This window comes from Trematomus bernacchii, unplaced genomic scaffold (genome assembly GCF_902827165.1).
Source record: "Trematomus bernacchii unplaced genomic scaffold, fTreBer1.1, whole genome shotgun sequence".
Lineage (NCBI taxonomy): Eukaryota > Metazoa > Chordata > Actinopteri > Perciformes > Nototheniidae > Trematomus > Trematomus bernacchii.
Window position 1 is genome coordinate 8,149,571 of NW_022987727.1, and position 22,286 is coordinate 8,171,856.

The 22,286-nt window shown below is 41.9% G+C and overlaps 1 protein-coding gene across 1 annotated transcript; it reads right to left on the reverse strand.

The window, feature by feature from the left end:
* Nucleotides 1–513: 513 nt before the first annotated feature.
* On the reverse strand, nt 514–14,762 carry xpc (xeroderma pigmentosum, complementation group C). The gene is made up of 14 exons (XM_034145476.1): nt 14,496–14,762; nt 12,868–13,155; nt 12,646–12,748; nt 11,741–11,825; nt 11,485–11,642; nt 10,847–10,967; nt 10,649–10,738; nt 9,247–10,083; nt 6,168–6,328; nt 5,350–5,431; nt 2,827–2,958; nt 2,486–2,655; nt 1,811–1,904; nt 514–1,679 (listed from the first exon to the last, which is right to left on the reverse strand). The coding sequence occupies exons 1-14, from the start codon at nt 14,605–14,607 to the stop codon at nt 1,356–1,358; spliced, it is 2,757 nt and encodes a 918-aa protein (XP_034001367.1). The 5' UTR covers nt 14,608–14,762; the 3' UTR covers nt 514–1,355.
* Between the last annotated feature and the right edge of the window lie 7,524 nt (nt 14,763–22,286).

The following is a 22,286-nucleotide window of genomic DNA, read 5'->3' on the forward strand; positions in this document are numbered from 1 at the left end:
TACACACATCTTATCATCTTTCATCATTGTGTGACCGTTGCAAAAAAGAGTTACATTTAACTTCATGAAATGACACATGTGATCCCCTTGTATTCTGTCTTTGTAGTATTTTAAGATCTATATGTGTATGGTATATATAACATGCAGCTAAATCACTCAATCATCAAATTTAGACATTAAAATACCAGCAGCTGTCCTTAGACTTAAACAAATAACTAGACTTAAAAAAAATGACGCAAACACAGATTGATTTCGTTTTTGTTGCTTTTGCTTTTTACTGGTGATTTTAACATTTCTTAGAAAAATTACAAAAAACGTTTTACTATTTATATACAGCCATCATCTGCTGAGGACAAAATGGTATAAAGGAAGAAAGTGTGAAAGAGATGACTAAGAGGCTGATTCAGGATACAACAGAAACACAGAATCTCTGAGGATGTAGCAGCCAAACAAGACAAGAGAGAAAAAGAGGAAGTACAGAAAGCTTGGTGAGAAATCAAGACAGACAGTGTGTGAGCTAAGAAATAATTTAACAACTTCTTAACTGCGGTTTTTACAATGTTCATGGATACATCTCAAGATAAATGTTACTTGGTTCATGTGTGTACAGAAGCAATGCAACCAAAACATGGCTGTTCATGCAACTGATGATACCAAATTGTAAATGTACAACAATGGTACAAGTTTCTGTTTTCATTGTATCAGCTTATTCACAGTCCAGTGAGCAATGAAACGGTGTAAGGTAGCTGAGGCACCAGATGCTGAATGGAAATGTTTATTCACCTGTAGGGATTGTAGTGTTGTTTTTAGATGCGGTTTTGTGTTAACTTGCAACACAAGCAATCAATTCTATTCGGCATATATTGTATAATGCGCTAAACTGAGGAGAAAAACAGTGCCTACCAGGTTCAACAGCAGCATTGTACTGATCGAGTTTTGGAAAACACCCATTTCATTCTCACAAGAGTGCTGTGAGTATCACGTTGTAAGGACAATTCCCTGTTCCCACATTCATGTTGAGTGAGTGTTTTCCAATGCAACCTCAGAGCACCTTTCTGCACAGAGAACACGTGTCAACTTGTTGGATTTTATATTCACCTTGCCTGTTACCCCCCTGGGAACTTGGCATGGACAGTATGTATACTAAGCTCTCGTATAAAAATCTAAAATACAGTACATGAGTTCAACTGGAAGTATGCACATTGATGGTAAACACAGAATGGGGATTAATGACCGCATTATCATCGATGGAAGAACATCTACCAGAGTAAACCCTACAAGCAGCCTTTCCTGAGAGAAATGTAATCGAACTTGATTTACTAAACTCAAGTGTAGTTTTTTTTTTACCTCCGACATCACACTTTTTCAAATGGGAACATGTGTTTCTCTTGTCCTTTCTTTTCTCGTTTTGTCTTCGCTGTCCTCTTCAGTCCGCTGATGCTCCCCCCGTCCTCCTCAGCCAGTTTGTTCTGAGGCCAGGACATGGCCAGAGTCTCAGATGCCGTCTTATCTGAAGGACTTCCCCCCTCATCCCCCTCCTCATCTGAAGAAAGCCCGGCGGCCTCCTCCCCTTGAAGAAGACCTTGGTTTAACTTTCCGTAGCGCTGTTTGAGTTTTTCTCTGATCTGGAGCCCCTTCAACAGCAGAGTCCAGTTGGAGATCACCCTCTTTTCTTTTTTCTGGAAACAGTAAGAGGAAAACAGTGACGGGGTGTTTTGGTGCTGAACAGGTTTTAAATAACAGATGGCAAAACCATCATAACTGCGTGAACAAAGAAAGTAATTAACCTGTACTCATCAGTCACACTCACCTCTTTCTCCTTCTGTTTCTGAATCTCCTGTTCCTCCGCCCAGGCTGCTCTGAGAATCTCCTCAAGCTCCTCACACACAATGTACCCATCAGTGCTGAAACACACAAACATACATAATACAGATCTTCATTCACCTTACATTTATCCTGTTTTCTTAAAAACCTTATATATGTCCTTTCATTTTTCTTCTTAAGCATGTAACACAAATTAGAGCAAATCAATCAATAAATCTGATATAGCAGTTTTTACAATAAGTGTATTAAAATAAACAAATGTCATAACACCTTGCTCATTAGGTTACACTTAGCAACTGGTGAAAGCTAAGGCTGTAAAAGGTCATGGAACACGCTTCAAACATTTTGTGTGCCCAGTGCTATGTGAACTACTTGAAGTAATACTCATTTTGTGTCAAATTGTGAATGTTGAATAACTTATTTTACTATATTGAAATAAAAAATAATAATAGAGATAATGATCTAGATTCCAGGAAGTAAAAAATCTGTTTTTTCACAAGATAAAAAGGTTAAAATCACAAACGATGAAAACAGTTAGAATCGATGCAGTGGAGTTGTTAAACCCTGAGACTGAGAATGGAATAAAAACCCTGATATACTCCTGAACTGATCACACCCCCTACTGTCTTGTGTTTTAAGAGGTTCCTCAGTGTTGTCTTACACAGCGTGTGAGTATCCTCCATGAAAATCGAAGCCCGTGACGGCGGGGGCGGCGTCCATTTCCAGCTTCCTCGCCACGCGGTTCAGGTTGGGCAGCCTGAGGTGAACACAGCCCACCGGCAACATACAGGGCTTAAACAGGTAGACGTTACCGTACTCGTTGCGGGGAACCTGAAGGCAACAGACAATATGTAAACAATAGTGCACTCATTTGAAATATCTTCCGAAATGACTGATTGTCTTTTTAATGCATGGTCCATTTTATCTGCTGTATATAAATATTTGCTGTTAGAGTAAAAACATTTCTTTACAGTTATCATCCCGGTCCATAAAGGCATTTACCTTCCCATCCACAGCTAAAGGCGGCTGGTATTCTTCAGTCTGCCATTCTCCAAACACAGCCAAGTCCTTCTCCTCTGTCTGCCCGGACGCCATCCTGGCTTTACGGGAACGATTAGAGAAGCCTTTCACCATCTGGAGCAAAGTGAGACGGGTTATACACACTGCCTCTTTATGTACTCAGTTCAATCATCAAAACACAGCAGATGAGTTCCTATAAAGTGTACATGCACCATTGTGTCTAATAAATGCTTACTGGCTGTAATATTAAATTGCAGACTCACTCAGTTAAGGCTCTTGCTGCCAGCCATTTTGTCTCTTCCATCTTGATATTGATCAAATTAAGACCAATTTAATAGAATTATTGCTTCCAAGAGTATTCAATGGATTGGCAGCAAAACATAATTTTATCATTCAAAACTGTGATTGATAAGAACTTACTTTGTTGAATGCGTTTTGCATGGCTTTACACTCTTTGTTTTTTTATCTTAAAAGTCATTTCATTTCATTTCATTTCGAACAGATAAAAAAAACAAATAAAAAATAACATGTGAAAAACAGAATACCATATTGTTAAAATACAGTATTTATCAATGTCCGAAAGGGAGCAGGAGGAAGCAAATGCTTATTAATTCCCACCCCTTACTTACTGCTGATCAATGATTATCCTTTAAATCATTTCTGCAAGTTATTCCTACTTACATATTTACATGTATACATACATTTACATTCATTTTTCATCTTCAATCACCGTTCTTCAATTTCATAGTTTTCCAAAAAAGTGTTTCTGTACATCCTTTTAAACTGAATTATATGTGTGCTTTGTTTGAACTCCTGCTCCAAACCATTCCATAAAATCACCCCACAGATTGTTATGCTCATACTTCTCAGAGTTGTTCTGACCTTGAGTTGTTTCAAATGTAGATTTCCTCTCAAATGATACCCACCCTCTCTGTCTATGAACAATGTTTGTAATTTCCTAGGAAGTAGATTATGTATTGCTCTGTACATGATTTGTGCAGTTTTAAATGTAACCAGATCAGTAAACTTCAGTGTGTGTGACTTCAAGAATAATGAATTAGTGTGTTCAAGATATCCAACATTATTGATTATTCTTATAGCCCTTTTTTGTAATGTGCATAACGGCTGTAGGTTGGTTTTGTACGCGTTTCCCCAAATCTCCACACAGTAACTCAGATATGGCAATATGAGTGTATTATACAGAGTATATAATTGTAGTCCAGAAAGTGTCTTGCTTTCCCCAATATTGCGATAGTTTTAGCCAGTTTTGCTTTTACAAGATTGATATGAGGTTTCCAGCTGATTTTGTGCTCTCAAACCACACAGAGGAACTTATTTACATACTCTTTCTATATTTATGTTGTCTAGGATTAATTGCACCTGTGGATTTGTTTTATGTTTTCCAAATAGCATAATCTTTGTTTTTCTTATATTTAATGATAATTTGTTCTTACCAAACCAATGTTTTACTTTAATCATTTCTGCTGTTATCACTTCCATTAGCTCTTTCAAATTGTCCCCAGAACAAAACATATTAGTGTCATCTGCAAATAAAATAAATGTCAATATATTTGATACTCTGCAAATATCGTTGATGTATATGAGGAACAGCTTTGGACCCAACACAGACCCCTGAGGTACTCCACAAGTTATGTTCATGTATTCTGATTTATGTTCACATATTTCAACAAATTGTTGTCTGTTGCTTAAATAATCTCTCACCCAGTCTAATCCCACCCCTCTGATGCCATACCGTTCCAGTTTTGTCAGTAAAATGTTGTGATCTATGGTGTCAAATGCTTTTTGTTTTTTATTGTCCATGCAGTTTGCTATTTCCTCACTTAATTCCATTAGTGCCATATATGTTGATCTGTCTTTTCTGAATCCATATTGACTGTCGTCCAAAAGCTGATGTGTTTCCATGAAATTGTCAAGTCTTTTTGTAAAAACCTTACATTCAAGTTTGATATCCAGAGGCAATACCATTTTGATCCTGCTTTACAGTCAACTATCTCAAAATCAGTGTGCAACTATAGTCACTTGCAGGAAAACATGTATGTCTACTCTTGAAACTGAGTAATATAGTAAACTGTAAAGGAAAAGATTTACTCTTTGAAATGTGTTAATGCATCGTTTTGCTACAAACTACATGGGTAAGTGTATGTCATTTTCACAGCTCAAATCAACCAGACCTCATACTCTTTAGGGAATTTATGATTGGTCAATCTGTTTAAAATACATTTAGAGATTGTGCGAACATCAGTGGAGTGTGTGTTTACATTCAAATAACAACATTGTGAGTTTTCATTATGAAGTAAACTGTTGTTGAGGTTGTTCCTCTTATTTGGTAACATTAGTCACAGATCATGACGGCTGACAAGATTGAGCAAGAGGGGGATAGAGTTATGCAGAAACTGAAGGAAACAAAATGAAATAAGGGAAGTGATGAATGGGGGAGAAAACAAACAAGAAACAAACAGACGTGTGAAAAATATTCTCTCTCACTTTAAATGGCTCCTCTCCTAGTCTGACAGTCCGTGCTTCTTTTAGCCAAGTGTCCTTGGAGTGGAGGGAGTGCACACAATCCCTAAAGACAACACAATAATAAAGAAAAACATTAATTCTTCATTCTGAAATATTTATTTGAAGATGTATAATATATGTTTGCTGTATTTGTAATTAAGTACAAAAAGTAACAAACATGTATAGCAGATATAATTTGCAGATATGTAGGTCACTATTAACATGTGAAAGCCACAGCTTCATGCACATTACAGTTCAACTCATCAAACAGCTCCACCAGGTGGACACTGACGCACAGCCACAATTCATTCAGACTCAGGTTATGGTATGCGGTCATTCATCTGTTCTTCCAAAGCACCCGGTTTAAAAAAGGAGCGTCCTTCAGACTAAAACTGTTATCCAATAACAAGAAGGTCTAACGTCCCACTGACCAAAACTTCTGATGCATTCAGGTGCTTCTTAATAACTCCTGAAGTAAAATATTTGTACATTTATGACCAGGACTTGGTCATTTACAACAAAGTGTAATACCTGTGGGAAACTGGGACAACTTTAATTCTTACAGTGCTTTGATATTTTTTGTTCTTACGTAGACTAACCACTGACTAATGTCAACATACTGTATGTGCAAATATCTAGAAACGAAGAAAATGGCCTTAAAATGTCTGGATTAACGCCCAGTTAAACAAATGACTCGTATACATTTAATATGGGATCTGAGATCTGCAGAGTAACATCTTGTGTGTGTTTCACATTCAAACCAAATAAGGTGGCATTGCTTTGCAGACTGTTTCACTGACCTGGAGTAGACAGGCTCTCCCCTGCAGTATCCCAGGACAGCAGCTGTTGCAGGGTAGATGGCATCGTATTTCAGCAGGTGTCTCTTTAGGGCGTACAGCGGGTGGTTCTTATACTCCGCTATTGAGACTGGCAGAGGTTTGTTCATTAGCCTGCTCTGGAGCTGGGAGGGAAAAACAAAGTAAAGTGTTAGAAAATAAGATGGAGGATGAATGTGATTAAAACTATATCAACCAGATCACCAAAAACTCCTCTTTCCACCTCCAAAAACATTGCACGTCTTGCCCATCACTCAGAATCAGAATCAGCATCAGAAACAGGTTTATTACCAGGTAGGTTGACACGTACGAGGAATTTGACTTGATACATAAAAGTAAAACAAAAATTAAAAAAACTCAGATAGAGAACTATTATAAGAAAATATAATAACATTACAAAATGTAAAAAATATAAAAATATATAGTAATACAGCAGTATTTACATAGACATAGAATGGAATCAAATGGAATCAAATATGGAATAAAATTCGGCAGTAATATTAAAAAGAAAACAGAAACAGTGGGTTACGTATTGTAGCCCTAGTTATATAAGCACAGGTGGAGCCCTCTACTGGACTCTATGGGTACTGCCATTGACCTCACGATGCGAGCGTTCACCTACTGAGAAATCTATAAACGTAGCCGGCCCCCGGGGGCGGGCCTACCTGAGTGCGCGCGCAGGCCCACAGTATATAAGGCGGACTCGCCTCCCGCCCGTCATCCTACACCCTCTTCAGCGAGCAGCATAGGACAGACAGGGCCCCTAGTAGAGGGCTCCGCCTGTGCTTATATAACTAGGGTTACAATACGTAACCCACCGTTATATCTTACACAGGCTCCGCCCTCTACTGGACTCTATGGGTACAGTGGGTGGAGCCCTGATGGATACACGCCCTGTCGTCCAACAACCCATCACACTGCCCCTGACTGGCTTTTTTGGTTAACAGCCACTGCACCGCAAACCTCTCCTCCCTCGGTTGTGAACGTGGCGGAGCCGGGGCCGCAGTTTACTTGGCTGATAGAGCACACCGAGACATGCTTACCTCGCGAAGGGTGTGCATGGAGAAAATAGTGAGGAAGGCTCCCCCTGCCTGCCCCTCACCAGTCCTGTGTTGCCCCAGCAAGCACAGACGATGAGAAGGAGCCAGAGACATGTCCAAGAGATAAAACTTTATGAAGAGGCCTGGCGTGGACCAAGACGCCGCCGTGCATATGTCCTCCACACTCACGCCATTAAATAAGGCTGTTGACACAGCCATACCCCGTGTAGAGTGAGCACGGACCCCCGTGGGGAAGGCTCTCCCCGCATGACCGTAGGCATGTACAATGCACTCGCAGAGCCAGCCTGCCAGGCGTTTCTTGGACAGAGCTTTACCGGCCACACCCCCTCCGAAGCACACAAACAGCTGTTCAGTGCGCCTAATGGCAGCCGTGGGCTCCACATAACACGCTAGCGCACGCACCGGGCAGAGGAGGTGCAGTTTAGCCTCCCTGTCCCCAATATGGGGTGGAAGACTAAAGCCGCCCAGCTGTATAGCCCTTGACCTGAACGAACTCCTTAAGCTCTTGGGAGCAAAGGTCTGAGTGTCGCCCCGCTACGGTCACCCCGGATCCACAGACAACTCGGGTGTACCGACAGAGCGGTCAGTTCTCCGTGGATACGGGGGCCCCTAGGAGATCCTCGCGGTCCTTCCTGGACAGCGCGGTGAGTCCCAGCCACACGTGACGTGACGCCACCGTGGCCAGGGGCATGACATGATTGTTCATCTGACCAATGCAGCGGTCCGAATAATCACTCTCGTCCTGAGGCGGGGGGGCGGGGGCAACCTCCTGAGGGGAAATCAAGGAGACGCCCAACACACCAAGATTATTGGCCGCTGCTGCCATCTGCGTACCGATCCGGAATATTTTATCCAAATACTCCAGCATTTCCCGGGCACGAGGCAGCGGGGGCAGAGGCTTTTTCCCCTCCGCCCATCCAGCTGCTTGCGGAAGCAGATGGGCTGCCAGGCTCTCATCAAGGGGGGGCACGCCAGGACCTGCTGTGTCCGAGCGGCCCTGCACCCTCAGGATACCTGACATACCTGCCACTGGAGCCCTCGTCCTCAGTGGCTTCCGCCACGTCCCCTCCACACACTGCCAGATGTCTGGCAACGGGGGCGAAACGAAGGCCGGCTGCGCCGGAGAAGCCGGGCCGTAAAACCCCTGACGGAGGTGGCTGACCGGCGCCGGCGGTAGTGGCGGGGGGACCGGTAGCCCCACACGTCCCGCCGCGATGGCCATCACCGACGGGAAGTCCTGACGAGCGGACCTGTGCGGCGGCCCTTCCTGGACGCCGGAAGCCCCCGACATCGAGGAACCCTCGTCGTCTTCCCCCTCGCCGGGATGGCGAAAACAAATGGCACCTCCTCATCTGCCTCCTGTTCCCCCATCTCCACCACCTCGAGGTCCACGTGGTCCTCTTCTTCCTCTGGCGACACGTAGTAAGCGTGGAAATGCTACAGACGATGCCGGCGGCCAAGACGTGGCAGCATGCGGCAGGCGTTACACGAGGGAGACTGGGCCAGGCCGTCCGCGGCGTGTTCAGGCCCCAGGCACTCAAAACAGAGGCTGTGGGGATCGGCACCTGCAATCAGGCCGGTGCAAGAAGGACAGGGTCGGTGCTCTAGGATTGGTGAGTCCATTTGACTTCTTCTTCTTCTCTCTTCCGTTTACTGTTCAGTTGTTATCCAGCTCGCTGAAGAGAAAAGGATGACGGGCGGGAGTCGAGGCCGCCTTATATACTGTGGGCCTGTGCGCGCACTCAGGTAGGCCCGCCCCGAGGGTCGGCTACATTCATAGATTTCTCAGTAGGTGAACGCTTGCATAGTGAGGTCAAGGGCAGTACCCATAGAGTCCAGTAGAGGGCGGAGCCTGTGTGAGATATAACTCACTTTCTCTCCTGCTGAAACCCTGATCCAGAGTCGCCTACTCCCTCTAGAATTCTCCCAAACCACGACCACACCAATTACTGAAAATAAAATAATAGAACCTGGAATCTCACCTCCTTTTCTTCCTTTTTGTCCCTCTCATCTTCGGGTCCCAGGAAAGGCCCTAGTGTTTCGTCCCACCAATCTTCATCCACCCTCCTCTTCCTGGACGTCGTTAACCAGGTGGGGTCGTACTTCCTCCCCAGGTCCTTCACAAAGCCGTGCCCGTCCACCGCCACCACGTACGTCACCGGCGTTGTTGCGTTCTGTGAGCAGAGGTGAGGCAACCCGACACCCTGCTCCACGTGTACACAAACCCAGGAGGACGTTTTCTCCAGAAACACTTCCAACCACTCGTCCGCTCCAGGCCCTTTTGCCTTGTTCCCGCTTCTTTGCTTTTTCCTGATGCTTGTAATTCCTTCTTCTTTTTTGTCATCTACCTCTCGCTCATTTCCCTCCTCCTTTCCCCCCCCTTCGCTACTCCTTCTCTTTGGAGCTGCAGTGCTTTGGCTCTTGCCTTTCCCCTTTGTCCCCTTTTTGGATTTAGACCCTCCCTCTGACTCCTCACTGCCTTCCTCACTGGTCGCCTGAAACTCATCCTCATCACTGAGCCCACCCTCCTTTTTTTCCTCGTCGCTGTTACTTTCTTCCTTGTAGGTGACTTTTGAGGCGATGCTGCGGCGTTTTGAGTTCTTTGGCCTCTGCCCTCCTGATGTTATAGTCTTCTCATCTTCTTCCTTAATTGCTATAGTCTTTGCTTTCTTTCCTCCTCGGCCTCCCTTGATATTCCACCCTCCTGCAGGTCTCTTGGTGCCAGGAGAGACCTTTGACTCAGGAGAGGAGTTCTTGGATGTATCCTGGCTTGTGTCTCCCTTTCCTGGGGCCCCTGGAGATGTTGTAGCCCCTTTACCCTGTAGAAAAGACAGAGAGAGGTTTTGACTATGGAAATAAGCATTAAAGACCAAATACCAGCATATATTGTGTAATTATTCAATAGTCAACACCCAGAGGCAATACGATTTATACATGTAGAATAACAGAGAGGGTGGTTTTTTATGCAACACAGCAGTTGTGTTTTATCATGACTTTTAGTTATCGGCCATCCAACTGATTATTTTAAGCATGAAGGTAGAGGAATGGTCTTTACATAAAAAGTTATTGTGAGAGTGGGGCTGCAGTATTTACATCAGATTCCTCTAAAGGGCTAGAACAGTTATCTAAATAGTTACCACTGTGATAACCCATATTTAATTCCATCTTAACGTACAATATTTAATTGTACATTCTGTTCTTGTATATATCATATTCTATTTACGTGTATATAGACTTCTTGCACTATTTATTTTTGTATTTTATTATATATGTTGCATTGTTGGAGGAGCTCGGGTCATAAGATTTTCATTGCCATTTCTACACTGTAGCACATGACAATAAAACCTTTGAATCTTGAATCTTTGAAAAAACTGATTCACGTACCTTGGTTGATGGGGCTTTGAGAGGAATCGGCTGCAAAGAAATAACCAATCGGCAGAAGAGCTGCAGAGACCTCAGGACCAACAGGAACATCTGCAGCAAACACAAAGGAGCAGAATTATGTATCCACTTTATTTTAACTTCTTATGTTAACTCAAAGTCTGACAATTAATAGGATTATTCCTGTGCCAAAATACCAACATGAGTCATCTCCTGGTGGTCTCTGCCCGACAGGCTGGCCAGACGTCTCTCCAGCAGAGCCCGGGGGTCTGGACGCTCCTCACAGGAAAGACTGGGGTTGAGGGTGAATGTTGCTCTAAACCTGGGGAGGGGAGGAGAGGAGAGGAAGAGAAGGAAAATAGGAAATGCAATGAGTATCTTTTCCCCATAATGACCAAGTCGCTGCACATTATCCCGCTTATTACATGGCCATATACTAAACAAACTAACGACTCGACTCCCAATATTAATTGAAATGATTTTATTGACTTAAAAATGATCGTGTTTCTTCCGCTAAGAAAAAAAACCTCAGATCCACGGCGCACCAACAGCTGGAACTGCGACAAGAACAACTTTACGGCAGCACTGTCCAAGTCTGTTCACATTTTCTGATCCACTAACAAGTCCTTAAACACTGCCAGTTCCTGTTAGTGTTTACTTCCTGTCTGCCTTCTTCTGGTGATTTATCGGACGTCCAGCACTCCGTCTTTTATCTTTTTTTTCCTTTCTCTCCCTTGATAAAGTTACTTATTAGGTGACATTCTTACACATTCTAAGGTAAAAAAAAGCATCTTCAGGCATTACTATACGTTTTATAATTTACTCTGTCAAGCACACACCATTTGAGCAGTCCAGAGAGGTAGTTTTGGTCGATGCGTTCCTTGGCGACCATGCTGTAGTGTGTGGGCAGCAGCGACAGAGTGATGGCCAGCAGGTCGGGTTCACTGCACAGACTGCTGCGGAACATCCCCCCCGCTATCAGGCACATCAGGTGGACCTAATGGACCAATCAGAGGGTGGCAATGAGCAAACGCTAACTGTACTGACTTCAAATCAGGATTACGAGACAGGGATAAGAAGAATATGAGTTTTTACCTTGTGTGTATCTACCAGCACGTCCTTCTTGATTTTGTTCATCATCCGCCTCAGATACGTCTCAAACTCCGCCTGCCTCTTTTTCCTGGACAATGGGAAATCATGATTATTCTTAAAACAGATTGAATACTCTCCATTGTAGGACTTAGCCATTTTGAAAAAGAAATGTAATTGCCATTATCATGACTGATATTGAAATTGTGATGGGATTCACGATATTGGTGGGACATTCTCATTTGAACAGACAAACAACATGAAAGCAGACAGGGTCATCCTGGGCAAAACGAAATGCTTACTATGTTGTAGAAAATACTATACATAATATACATACATACAATACGTACTTGCACACACATCTATACAATCGTATACACATTTATCTCCTTAGATGCTCCAACAGTATGTGCATACGTGTATACAATATTAGGCATGTAGGGCTAACAAAGACAGGGTTACAGTACATAACATTTTCAGGGTCTTTGGGCCACTTTGTAGGGACATTCTCATTTCAATAACAAAATAGCATTAAAATGAAAAAGTGTGTGTTTTTTGTACTGTTTTTTAAGCATGGCGAGTAATTTATAAGCGCGACTTCTCTGTGGCACTACATTTCTATTTTCAGAATTGTATTTTGACATACGTTTTGCCTACATTTAATTTTAACAAATATTACGCCCTTGGTGATTGGATATTGAAATAGTCCATATTGCAATTTTGGCAAAATCCAGATAAGATGCAATGTGTTTGCAGGTTCAAAATAGTCAAATTCAGGACTTGAGATAAATACTAATACAATCAGTCCGCAGGACTTAAGGAGCACTTGAAAATGAATAACTGGACATAGAAAACTAATCCTTTTGAAACTAACACAGATAATCTTTAATACAACACAAATGTCCACTTACTTTTTCCTGACCTCTGAGGTCTCAATCTCAATCTCTATCTCAACCGGCTGAATGGGCAGGACGGGCTCCGACGGACCAGGTGGACCCAGTGGCCCGGAGAGCTCTGATCAACAAAGAAACAATTATTTTAACACTTCAGTTTTCCACTGTCCTGCCAGAATTCTTCTCACCTTTGTGGAGAATAAAAATGTATGCACTATTTTCTTATAATCTCTCACTTACCCTCCACTTCCTCCCAATCGTCCTCGTCTTCCTCACTGCCCTCCTCCTCTTCCTCTGTTTTCATGATTTTCATCGTAATGGCAGGCGCTGCTGAGGTCACCATGTTACAGTCATCTTCACTGTCAGTCTCCTCTTTCACCGGCGACTGGAAGTATTTGCTGGTTTTGACAGCAGTGGTTGTTTTAGACGTGTTGGAATTTTTTTTTTCTGCTCCTCGTTTTGTGGAGGAACGTGGTTTGGGTTGGACCTTCGTCTTGATCTCATCCTCTTCCTGTTTGATGCCATTACCTTAAAAACACACAGAAGTAGTTTTAAGATACAGTGATGGGGTTATGGTTAAGACTGAGAAGATTAAAGGTTTGGCTTCAACTCTTTCACTTCACAATCTTTCTTTCCTTAAAAAGCTGACATCTTTGTGAGTAATTATATTTGTGTGTTTTATATACTCTGCATTTTCTGAAGAACAGCAAAGCCTAAATGTGCATTTCAACTGTGACAAAAGCAGAGAGGCACATACAAAAATGATTGAATAAATAAGATAAACATAGAAATTAGAGAGGCCCACGGACATGGATTATGGACAAGATACAAAAATGTAACATGTAACAACTAAGAAAGACTCAGGGGGATATCAAAAGGAACATGTATGTATGCATATGTATGGTGCATCATGCATGCATACACACGTGCAAACTTAATACAAATGTTCCTCTGGTCTCACACAAACAATAACATGTTCCTTGTTTTGATAAAGTGGAGCACAGATGTGTATGTGGGCCAGCAGATCCACTCCAGCAGCCATGCATTTCACCCGCACGAGCACCTGCACTCAACCTGCTCAAAAAGTTATCTGGTGGCAACAACAGCCATATGTATGAATAAAATGTAAATACTGAAAAAGTGTTGTATGTTTTTAACCACTGAAGACCCCCTATATGATCAGTTTGACAGTTCGTAGATGAGAACCACATAATGTGGTAATAATAAAGTTATTACGTTCTCAAAAGATTCAGCATTATTCAATGGACAGAAAATGAGAAGCTAACCAAATTGATAAATGATTGTTAATTTAAGTGCTTTTTCTAGTCAAAATTTAGGAAAATGCTTTTATCAGCTTGTTAAAAATGCAGAGTTTCTGTTTTGGGTTTGAAATTAATAAATAAAAAGACATTTAGAACTTGGACTTGTATTGCCAATTATTATAGAAACATGTTCACGTGTTGTATTATGAATGATATAAGGTTATTAGTTCATTCAGTCATTGCCCTATCACTTGACATAGTATCACTCACAACAATTCCGCGCAGTGAGAATTCTAGTCTGCAATGACATCAGACATAATTAATAACATTTAAACCGTATAAAACAGGATGGATTTAGCAGAACACGTTTATTCTTCTGAATCAAAACTTTATGTCATTCAAGCTCAGGGTAACATAGACACACACCCCTCTACTGCCAGGACACGCCAACGGACTGCTTTATTTACAATCAGAGATCTCGTTAGCAGGATAAACGTTGTTTCCCATTCATTTTCTGATGCAAACTTCACACATCCTTAGCAGCACAAAGGCAGAATGTAAATGTATCTAAAGGGGGCTAAATGCATAAATCCTGACTTTTCATACCTGCATCTTTCTTCTTCCCTCTCGCTTTGGCTCCGCAGCCCTTCTTCAGAACCTGCTTCAGTTTCTTTGCACCGGCCTCTGTCTCTGCTGCACCCCCTCTCCGCTTTGCCATGCTGTCTTTTTAAGATAAAAAATACTTTATTTAATAGTATAAATGTATTATGGCAGAGACTAGACCGGCGGAAGTCCCTCAGCTTTCCACATGGTGTTGTATAAACCCAGGGAAACAGCAGTTATCCAACAATTCACTCGGCAGCTTTCATAACAACAAACAGCACTTGCAGGCAGGACTGACGTCACTTCCGCTCCTTCTTCTTCTTCTTCCCTAGTTTTTCTGGAGGTCTAAAACTGTCAACTGGAGACCAGCATGGCTTCTGCTTTATAACTACTGTATTTACAACAAGGCTAAGCAAGTACATTTCAAATGTGTACATAACCTGATAATTATGCAGTAGATATGTTTTAAGATTTTGATATTTCTTCTTTTTAACAATGTATTTCTTTCTTTAGTTAGCAAATTGCATAAAATTGTACTTTGAGAACCAGTAACAAAAAACACAGCAAACTATTTTTCAATCTGTTTCTTTCCCATAACCATATTCATGTCTTACTAGAGATATAAAAAGGGGTAAATAAATAAATAATTAAAATAATAATAATCAAACTAATTATGAAATAAAAGTGTAATTTTTTATTTATTTTGTAATCAAAATAATGCAAAAATGTTCTCACCTTTATTCGATTGTGAATATCTCACAGCTCTTGTATCTTGCAGTTGGAGTCAAAACAAATTCAAGCTACTAATTTATTAATATAATAAACCAGGAGATGGTGGTCTTGAATATCTCAATTATTCCGTTTTTTTTTGTTTTTTTACATTTCTTTCTTTATTTCACAAAACCTCAGACCAAACATGTTTATATACGTTTATGCATGCATGGAATCGATTTTTAATATTCTCATGTTATGCTCTTCATATTTAACTGTATCACTTATATCTGTTTTGTATGTGCTGCTATATTGTTTACCTTGATTTTGTGTATATTACATTATTGTATTAACAAATTAAACAAATAGATTTGTTAACGGTTGTAATACCGCATTAAGGACAGTGAGGGGCAATGTTGTGCAACATCATGAAGCTCAACCTTAACAAGTCACAAGTTTCCAAGAGTCAGTTATGACAGTACAGTACCTGTCTAACTGAGTGTTTGCATTAAAACCTACATACATCAGGTTTTTATAAAAGAGACAACCATGTTTTACGGAGGGCTAACCATCTGTCAAAAATAGTGTCGGTTTATTTTTAGATTTGAAGCCTTTAGCTATAGAGGCATATGTAATGATTTAAACACGAGAACAGTCTAATCATAGATCCACAATATTAAAGACTGCTATCCTTAAAGGACCATACCAGATTATGAAACATTTTGTTATGTTTGGAGTTGAATAAAGTTTACAGCTCAAGGTCAGAGCCCCAATCACATGACAAAAATGAACTCTGACGTAAGTGATAGATATCATTTATGAGGACTTGAGTTTTAAAACGTTTTGTATGTCCATGATGTGTCACTTTTTTGATAAATGTTTCTTTTTGAGAGTCTAGAAGATTAAAGACAGAAGATCATCTAATGCTGTATCAGATGTGTCAGTCAGTCTATTATTTGTATTCTATTTGACTTAGTGAATGTATTGTATATGTTTCTGTGCTTTCATGGAAAATATTGCGACAAGCCTTTTCACTGATGTGATTCTGTTCTTTAATGAAGGTATTATGAATAAAGAGTGGCTTTTTTATCGAAGTGCAGCATCACAATGTGTCAGTCTCACCTCTTAAACCAAAACACCTTCCATTTGACTCACATCAGCACAAACATGTCAGGAGGCCCTCAAACTCATCTGTCTCCAGACATCAGTATGTGGCTATAGTCATCTTCCACCCTGTGCATGCTGGGATACTTTCTTCATCCCACTGGGACCCTGAATAAGAATTAAGTGGGTGATTCCCCTGCCACGAGTTCTGCCTCTTCAGTCGGAATCAATTCAATTCATTTCAGTTCAATTTAACGTTCATTCTGCTCTGATGTGATCCGTATCGATCATGTTGAGTCTCTCTAGCAGATGTGTGTGTTTCACTTCAGAGAGCTGTCTGTCAGCTGATACAGTTCACAGACAGCTTCAGACTGACTCGCTGCAGTATGGTGGCCTGGTGGGACAATTTCTGTCATGAGTGTGCATTAAACATGCATCCATACATATGCATACCCATTTATTATGTGTGCAGTGCATGTGCGTCCATATTTCTGTGACAGGTTTCCGCTCCATGGTCTCCTGGATGTGTGCATGCATTTAATGCCTTCTGTGAGCATGTAGGCTCCCAAGAGTGTTTATACATAAAGCCGTGAGTGTGTGAGTGTGTGTGAGTGTGTGTGTGTTTATGTGAGGTGACAGAGCTTAAATCCATGGTCCAGTGCGCTGTGCTCCCAGCGCGGTGCATGGCTTCCATCCCTATATGAACCATCAGTACAGTCAGATAGGAATAAAAAGCCATACAGCGCACTAGGCATTAGGAAGACTGGATTTTGAGAGCAAGGACACACACATACACACACATATATATATGAGAAAAAGCAGGTCATTAAAATAAAACCCCTGGGGGCTGCAAAACTGGAAAATGGGAAAACAGCAGGTGAAATATATTGACATCCAGATAGGAAGAAAGAGAGCTGGGCCCTGTATACTGAGTATACTGGGAATATTGCATCATACTGGGCCAAGGACTGCCCAGAGGGCATGGTGTGTGAGTCAGAGGGAGAGCACGTGCATGGATGAGTGATGCTGCCCGATGCTGAGGTGTGGCAACAGGTGTGGCACGGCTTTTCATCCCCACAGTGTTGTCTCCGAAGCAGCTAGATTTCCAACTGCGCAGCTCTTGGCTCATTGGGACCAAACAGAGATACCCTGGTATAAGACCTTTTCTAAGAATTTGAAGAATCTTGAACCTGTTAACCTTCACAAGCTGCCATGTTTTGGATGTTGCGGCCACAAAGAAAAATACAATTTTATTGTTGATTTTCCCTCCTGGTATTTCCTTTTGAACCCCTATCTCTTCCTATTATACTCTTCCTTTTAACTAAAAGTATATCCCTTTACAAGACCTCCATTTTTTCAAAGGGCGCAAATAAAACACGTGGTTTGCAGAAGAACAAGTGTTGTAATCTATAATGCACATACCTGTTCCCTTAAAGGATTGCTAAACTTAAATAAGAAAGAATGAAAGAAAGACACATGAACACTCATTCACATGCCAAGGCAAAAGCTAAATCAAAAAGTGTAACAGTGTCCACTAAAATGCACTGATACATGACAAATATTGGATATGTTAAGATAAAAAAAATCTATTATTCAGCGAATAGATTTTGGTCCAATTTAGTTTATTTAAAACATACTCTCGAGAGGCACTTCGCACATAATTCTAAAGCTAAAGTGATGTCAATTCTTTAAAAAAAAGATTTAAACATGGTTTTCTTTTTGGAAAAATATCACTCCTGCGCCAAGATTACGGAACAAGATTTGTTATCTTGTATCAGTGTAAATCTAACTGTTGGATTCATCTTTAAAAAAAAAAAAATTGCTCTTCAACAGGGGAGGAGGGGTCAACTCTTTCTCCAATGAGCTCAGTAGCACCTGTTGTCCTCTTGGATAGGATCCACATGCTGCCAACTTAACACATTTTTATCAAACCAATAAAACAAAAAGCCTGTAAGAGAGAATGATGATTTCAAAGAACAACTCAAGAATCACATATTTGCAGTCGACCAGTCCACATTCAGCACCTGAATAATGGAACTAAGAAAGCAGATGTTAAGGTTGGTTAGAGAGTCAATGAAAATGACCAATGTGAGGGTTAAGTGCAATGTATTTTTTTAAATACAAAAAAATCCCTCTACCTGAAATAGCCCCCATACCCTGTTCTGCCCTGCATTCTTGGTCCTTAAAAGGTCCATGAAAGACTTGGAAAAGGATGAGTATTGGATTCAAACTAGAAAATAACCCCCTACATGTCTAGAGAAGGTATTTTATTATTGTTTCCTACAGAATGAAACCATTCATGTCGCCCCTTAAGAGGCTTCACAACTTCAAGGAGCGCATATGAAATAAATCCAATTACCGAGCTGTCAATCAAGACGCTAATTAGTGCGACTCGGGCAGACTAAGTGGCATCAAAGCTGGAAATTCAGAATAGAGGCGGCGAGACAGACACAGGAAAAGAAAAGAAATAATCACATCAAAACGGACCATTTCGTCGCTGAAAGCATAACAATTACCGCAAATAACCTTCCTCAGACGCTTCCTCACAAAACCTCTACACTGGCTGCTGCTATTTCTGGATCACAGACGAGCAGCTCGTAAAAAACAAAAAAAAGGATTGAAGAAGAAGCGAGCATCCATGCATCCGAGTCGGGACACCGCGAGTCCTCCTCTGTGCCCCCCTGCGCCCTGCCGCCGGGCTGCCGGAGCAGACAGGGTCCGGCTTCAAACAGGTGGCTCCAGGCTCGTGCTTGTGCATGAGGCCTGAGCAACTGTCCAGGATATTAGTTTGTCCCCTGCTCGCTCGTCTTGTCCAAAGAGAAGAAGTGATGCTGCCGCTGCCACCGGTGGATATGTGGAGTTTGATCGCCCCTTTACGCATCTGTGCGTATTTCCATTCAGCGGCAGAGGCAAACAGAGAGAGTGAGAGAGAGTGAGGAGAGAGAGTGAGGGGAGAGAGAGAGGTGTGGTGGAAAAGGAGAGGAGGAGGGGAAAGGGGGGGTTGAGGTAACAAAAGCCCCTGAGTGAGGAGGAGCCAATGAAAAAAAAGAGGGATGAGAGAAAAGGGAGAGGGGAAAAAAGGAAAAAGAATCAAGGAGGGGGCATCATCATACCTGAACAGGAGACCCCCCCTCCATGTGTGTGTGTGTGTGTGCGTGTGTGTGCGTGTGTGTGGAGACAGACACAGGGTGACAGGGGGTGTTAGGGAGGGGAGGCTTATGTCCCCTCAGTGACGCGCTGTGTTAATAAAAGCTGTGCAGAGGGGCTGAATAAGGCTCTTTTCTGTCTCATTCAAATACGCCAGAAAGCACTTTCATTCTGCTGATAAAGTAGAGAGAGAGTGTGTGTACGGTGGCACGGTGGAGCGAGGGAATGTGTGATTGTGTGTGTGTGTGAGTGTTTGAGTGTGTGTCCATGTGCATCTCCATGTGTTTGCCCTGTCTCTCGCTCTGTCTCCTTCACTGGCATTTACACTGTGAGCAGCCAGACAAACAGACGGCTGGGTGTACAGACAGCCGATAAACACAAGCCCCAATATCAGACAAATGTAAGGATGGTAAATAAAAAAGGGAAAGCCAAATCAAGTTGTGAGCGTGCAATAAAAGGTTTAAGACAGGACAGAAGCAGGTGAACCAGTCAGGAGACCAGAGCTGAAAATAGATTTACAGTCACTGGCATCCTGTTTTCAAAGATAGATGAGGGCTATCAAAAGGGACGTAGTCTAAAATGTCTACAGACAAGACAAGAGATGGACAGGGAAGAAGAAAAGAGGTGAAAAGGGTATGAAAAACAGAGAAAAAGAGAGGGAATTTGGAACACTTCACAGGGATAAAGTGGAAATACTTGCTCTGAATCGCCCCTTCCTCCTCCTCCTCCTCCTGTTCTCAGGGGCTCGGCTGGAGTTGCATTCCAACGCGTCGCTCTCAATCCCCGTTACTCCCGGCAACACAGTTCCTTGATCTGGTCCCACGTCATGCCGGGCAGAGGAGGAGGGAGGAGGAGGAGGAGGAGGAGGAGGAGGAGGAGGGGGAGGAGGAGGGGGAGGAGGTGAAGGTGGGAGCCTGAGGGGGGTGAAGTTGAAGACAGGATTGATGGTTAAATGGTTAAGAAGTGGGGAGACTGTGAAGGAGAACAAGGAGTAGGTTAAGATGAAGGGAAGGAAACGCAAGGGAAGGCGAAGGAGGTGACAGAGGACATGAGAGGGAAAGAAAATAGAGGAGAATTGATGGGGGGGCGATCGAGAGAAAGGGCATATGAGCTGGTGAGAGAAAGGGAAAGATGGAGGGGTGAGAAAAAGGAGAAGCAAATTTGTGTTGGAGGAGGAATAGGGAGAGGAGACAAGGCAATAGAAAATGAAATATCCCATTGGAGCACTAATGAAGTAACACCCCCGCCCCTTCCCCAAGAGATTATAATAACATTAAAAAAGTTAAATTACTGTTAAGGAACATTTGCTCCTGTCAAGGCCATTAAAGTCATGGGGTTGTTCCGAGCTGCCTTGTTTAATAAGGTTAAATAAACCCAAGTTAAATAGAGTGTAAGAGATACATTGATATACAAAAAAAGGATTGAGATGTGATTGGACACATGGGTGAGGTCGCCAGAAATACCAGACATGTGGGATGCTAAAAACACACGTCAACGTTTTAATGATCAGAATAGCCAGAAAAGTTATTCTTCAGCACGCGATTATACAAATAAAACATGTTCATGACAACTTGGTTTAATGCAGTATTTAAATAGATGTGCCATAGATGAATTCAAGGTGTTATTTAATTAATGATCAAAGCATGATTTAAGGATAAGCATAATTCTGTAATCTTTGATCACTTTAGTAATGTTCAACCCCAGCTGTCTGAAAGCCAATACCATTAAGTTAAATGTCAAACATGTAGTGCGCAAAGCAAATACATATATTTTGCAGTGTGCCATCAGAATCAGAAGCAGAATCGGAATTACCAAGAATACTTTATTACCAAGTAGGTTTATACATACAAGGAATTTGCTTTGGTATATGTGGTGCATACAAAGACACAGAAAGAAGAATACGTAGCAATGAACATAGTCCTATGGCGTCGCTAATTTTGATCCAAGCACTCTCCTTTTAGTTTTCTGGAGAGTTCTCAACAGTACAGTTTGGTCCGAACACCCACTAAGAAAACTCACCGCAATGTAGAAACGAGCAAGAGTAAACTACATTAAAACCAACCAAAAACCCTGCCAAATGTTGCTAACTCTTACTAGCTAGCACCGAACTAGCTAGCACCATTAGCTCCAAAAGTCTCTACATTTAGCGAAAAAGTTGGCAACACTGACAGCCTGTCCCTTCAGGCCTCCCTCCAAAGCAACTCACCCAAAATGATCGTAATGAACATTAACGACGGATATAGTTATTGGTAGTACTTATAGCGGACAAGCTAGCTGATTGTATAAATCTTTGCTAAAGAACAATGAGAGCAGGCAGGTAGGCCAGACAATCATCTAACCAACAATCATTACCTTCAACCAGATTGAAATCATCTCATAGCCTTATTACAGCCCTGTAGACAATGTTCAACAGGGGAAACAGTCACATGCTACACTGGTAAAAGTAGTTACCTTGAGAGTGAAATCTACTGTCATCGTTGAGCTGGCCTCGCAGTTCTTGGCTCTTGAGCATGAACAAACAGAAACAGGATGTTTTCTCAAAGTAAACATGAGGTTCCTGACGAGATACTGTTTACAGAAATACAGATATCCACCTTAATGACTCATTGATGGCAGACTAGATTCAATATTGATGGTCGTTGTGTGCTTCTTTACATTACATTACATTGCATTTCAACCCAGTCTCACGGCATTTCGTGTTATTAGTCACGAAATTAATTTAATCTATTGATTCGTGTTCACCAACACGATTTTCAATTTTTTTTCGTGTCACACAGAACGATTTTAAATGCAATGTATTTCTATTGGTAGTATGTTTCGTGCCTGCACCAC

What these genes read in the sequence shown, in the direction of transcription:
- xpc (XM_034145476.1), bottom strand. Translation starts at nt 14,607, where the DNA reads ATGGCAAAGCGGAGAGGGGGTGCAGCAGAGACAGAGGCCGGTGCAAAG. An exon ending in ACCACCAGGAGATGACTCAT is followed by an intron (nt 10,739 to 10,846) that starts GTTGGTATTTTG and finishes TGTTTGCTGCAG; the next exon opens with ATGTTCCTGTTGGTCCTGAG. An exon ending in AGAAACAGAAGGAGAAAGAG is followed by an intron (nt 1,680 to 1,810) that starts GTGAGTGTGACT and finishes TACTGTTTCCAG; the next exon opens with AAAAAAGAAAAGAGGGTGAT.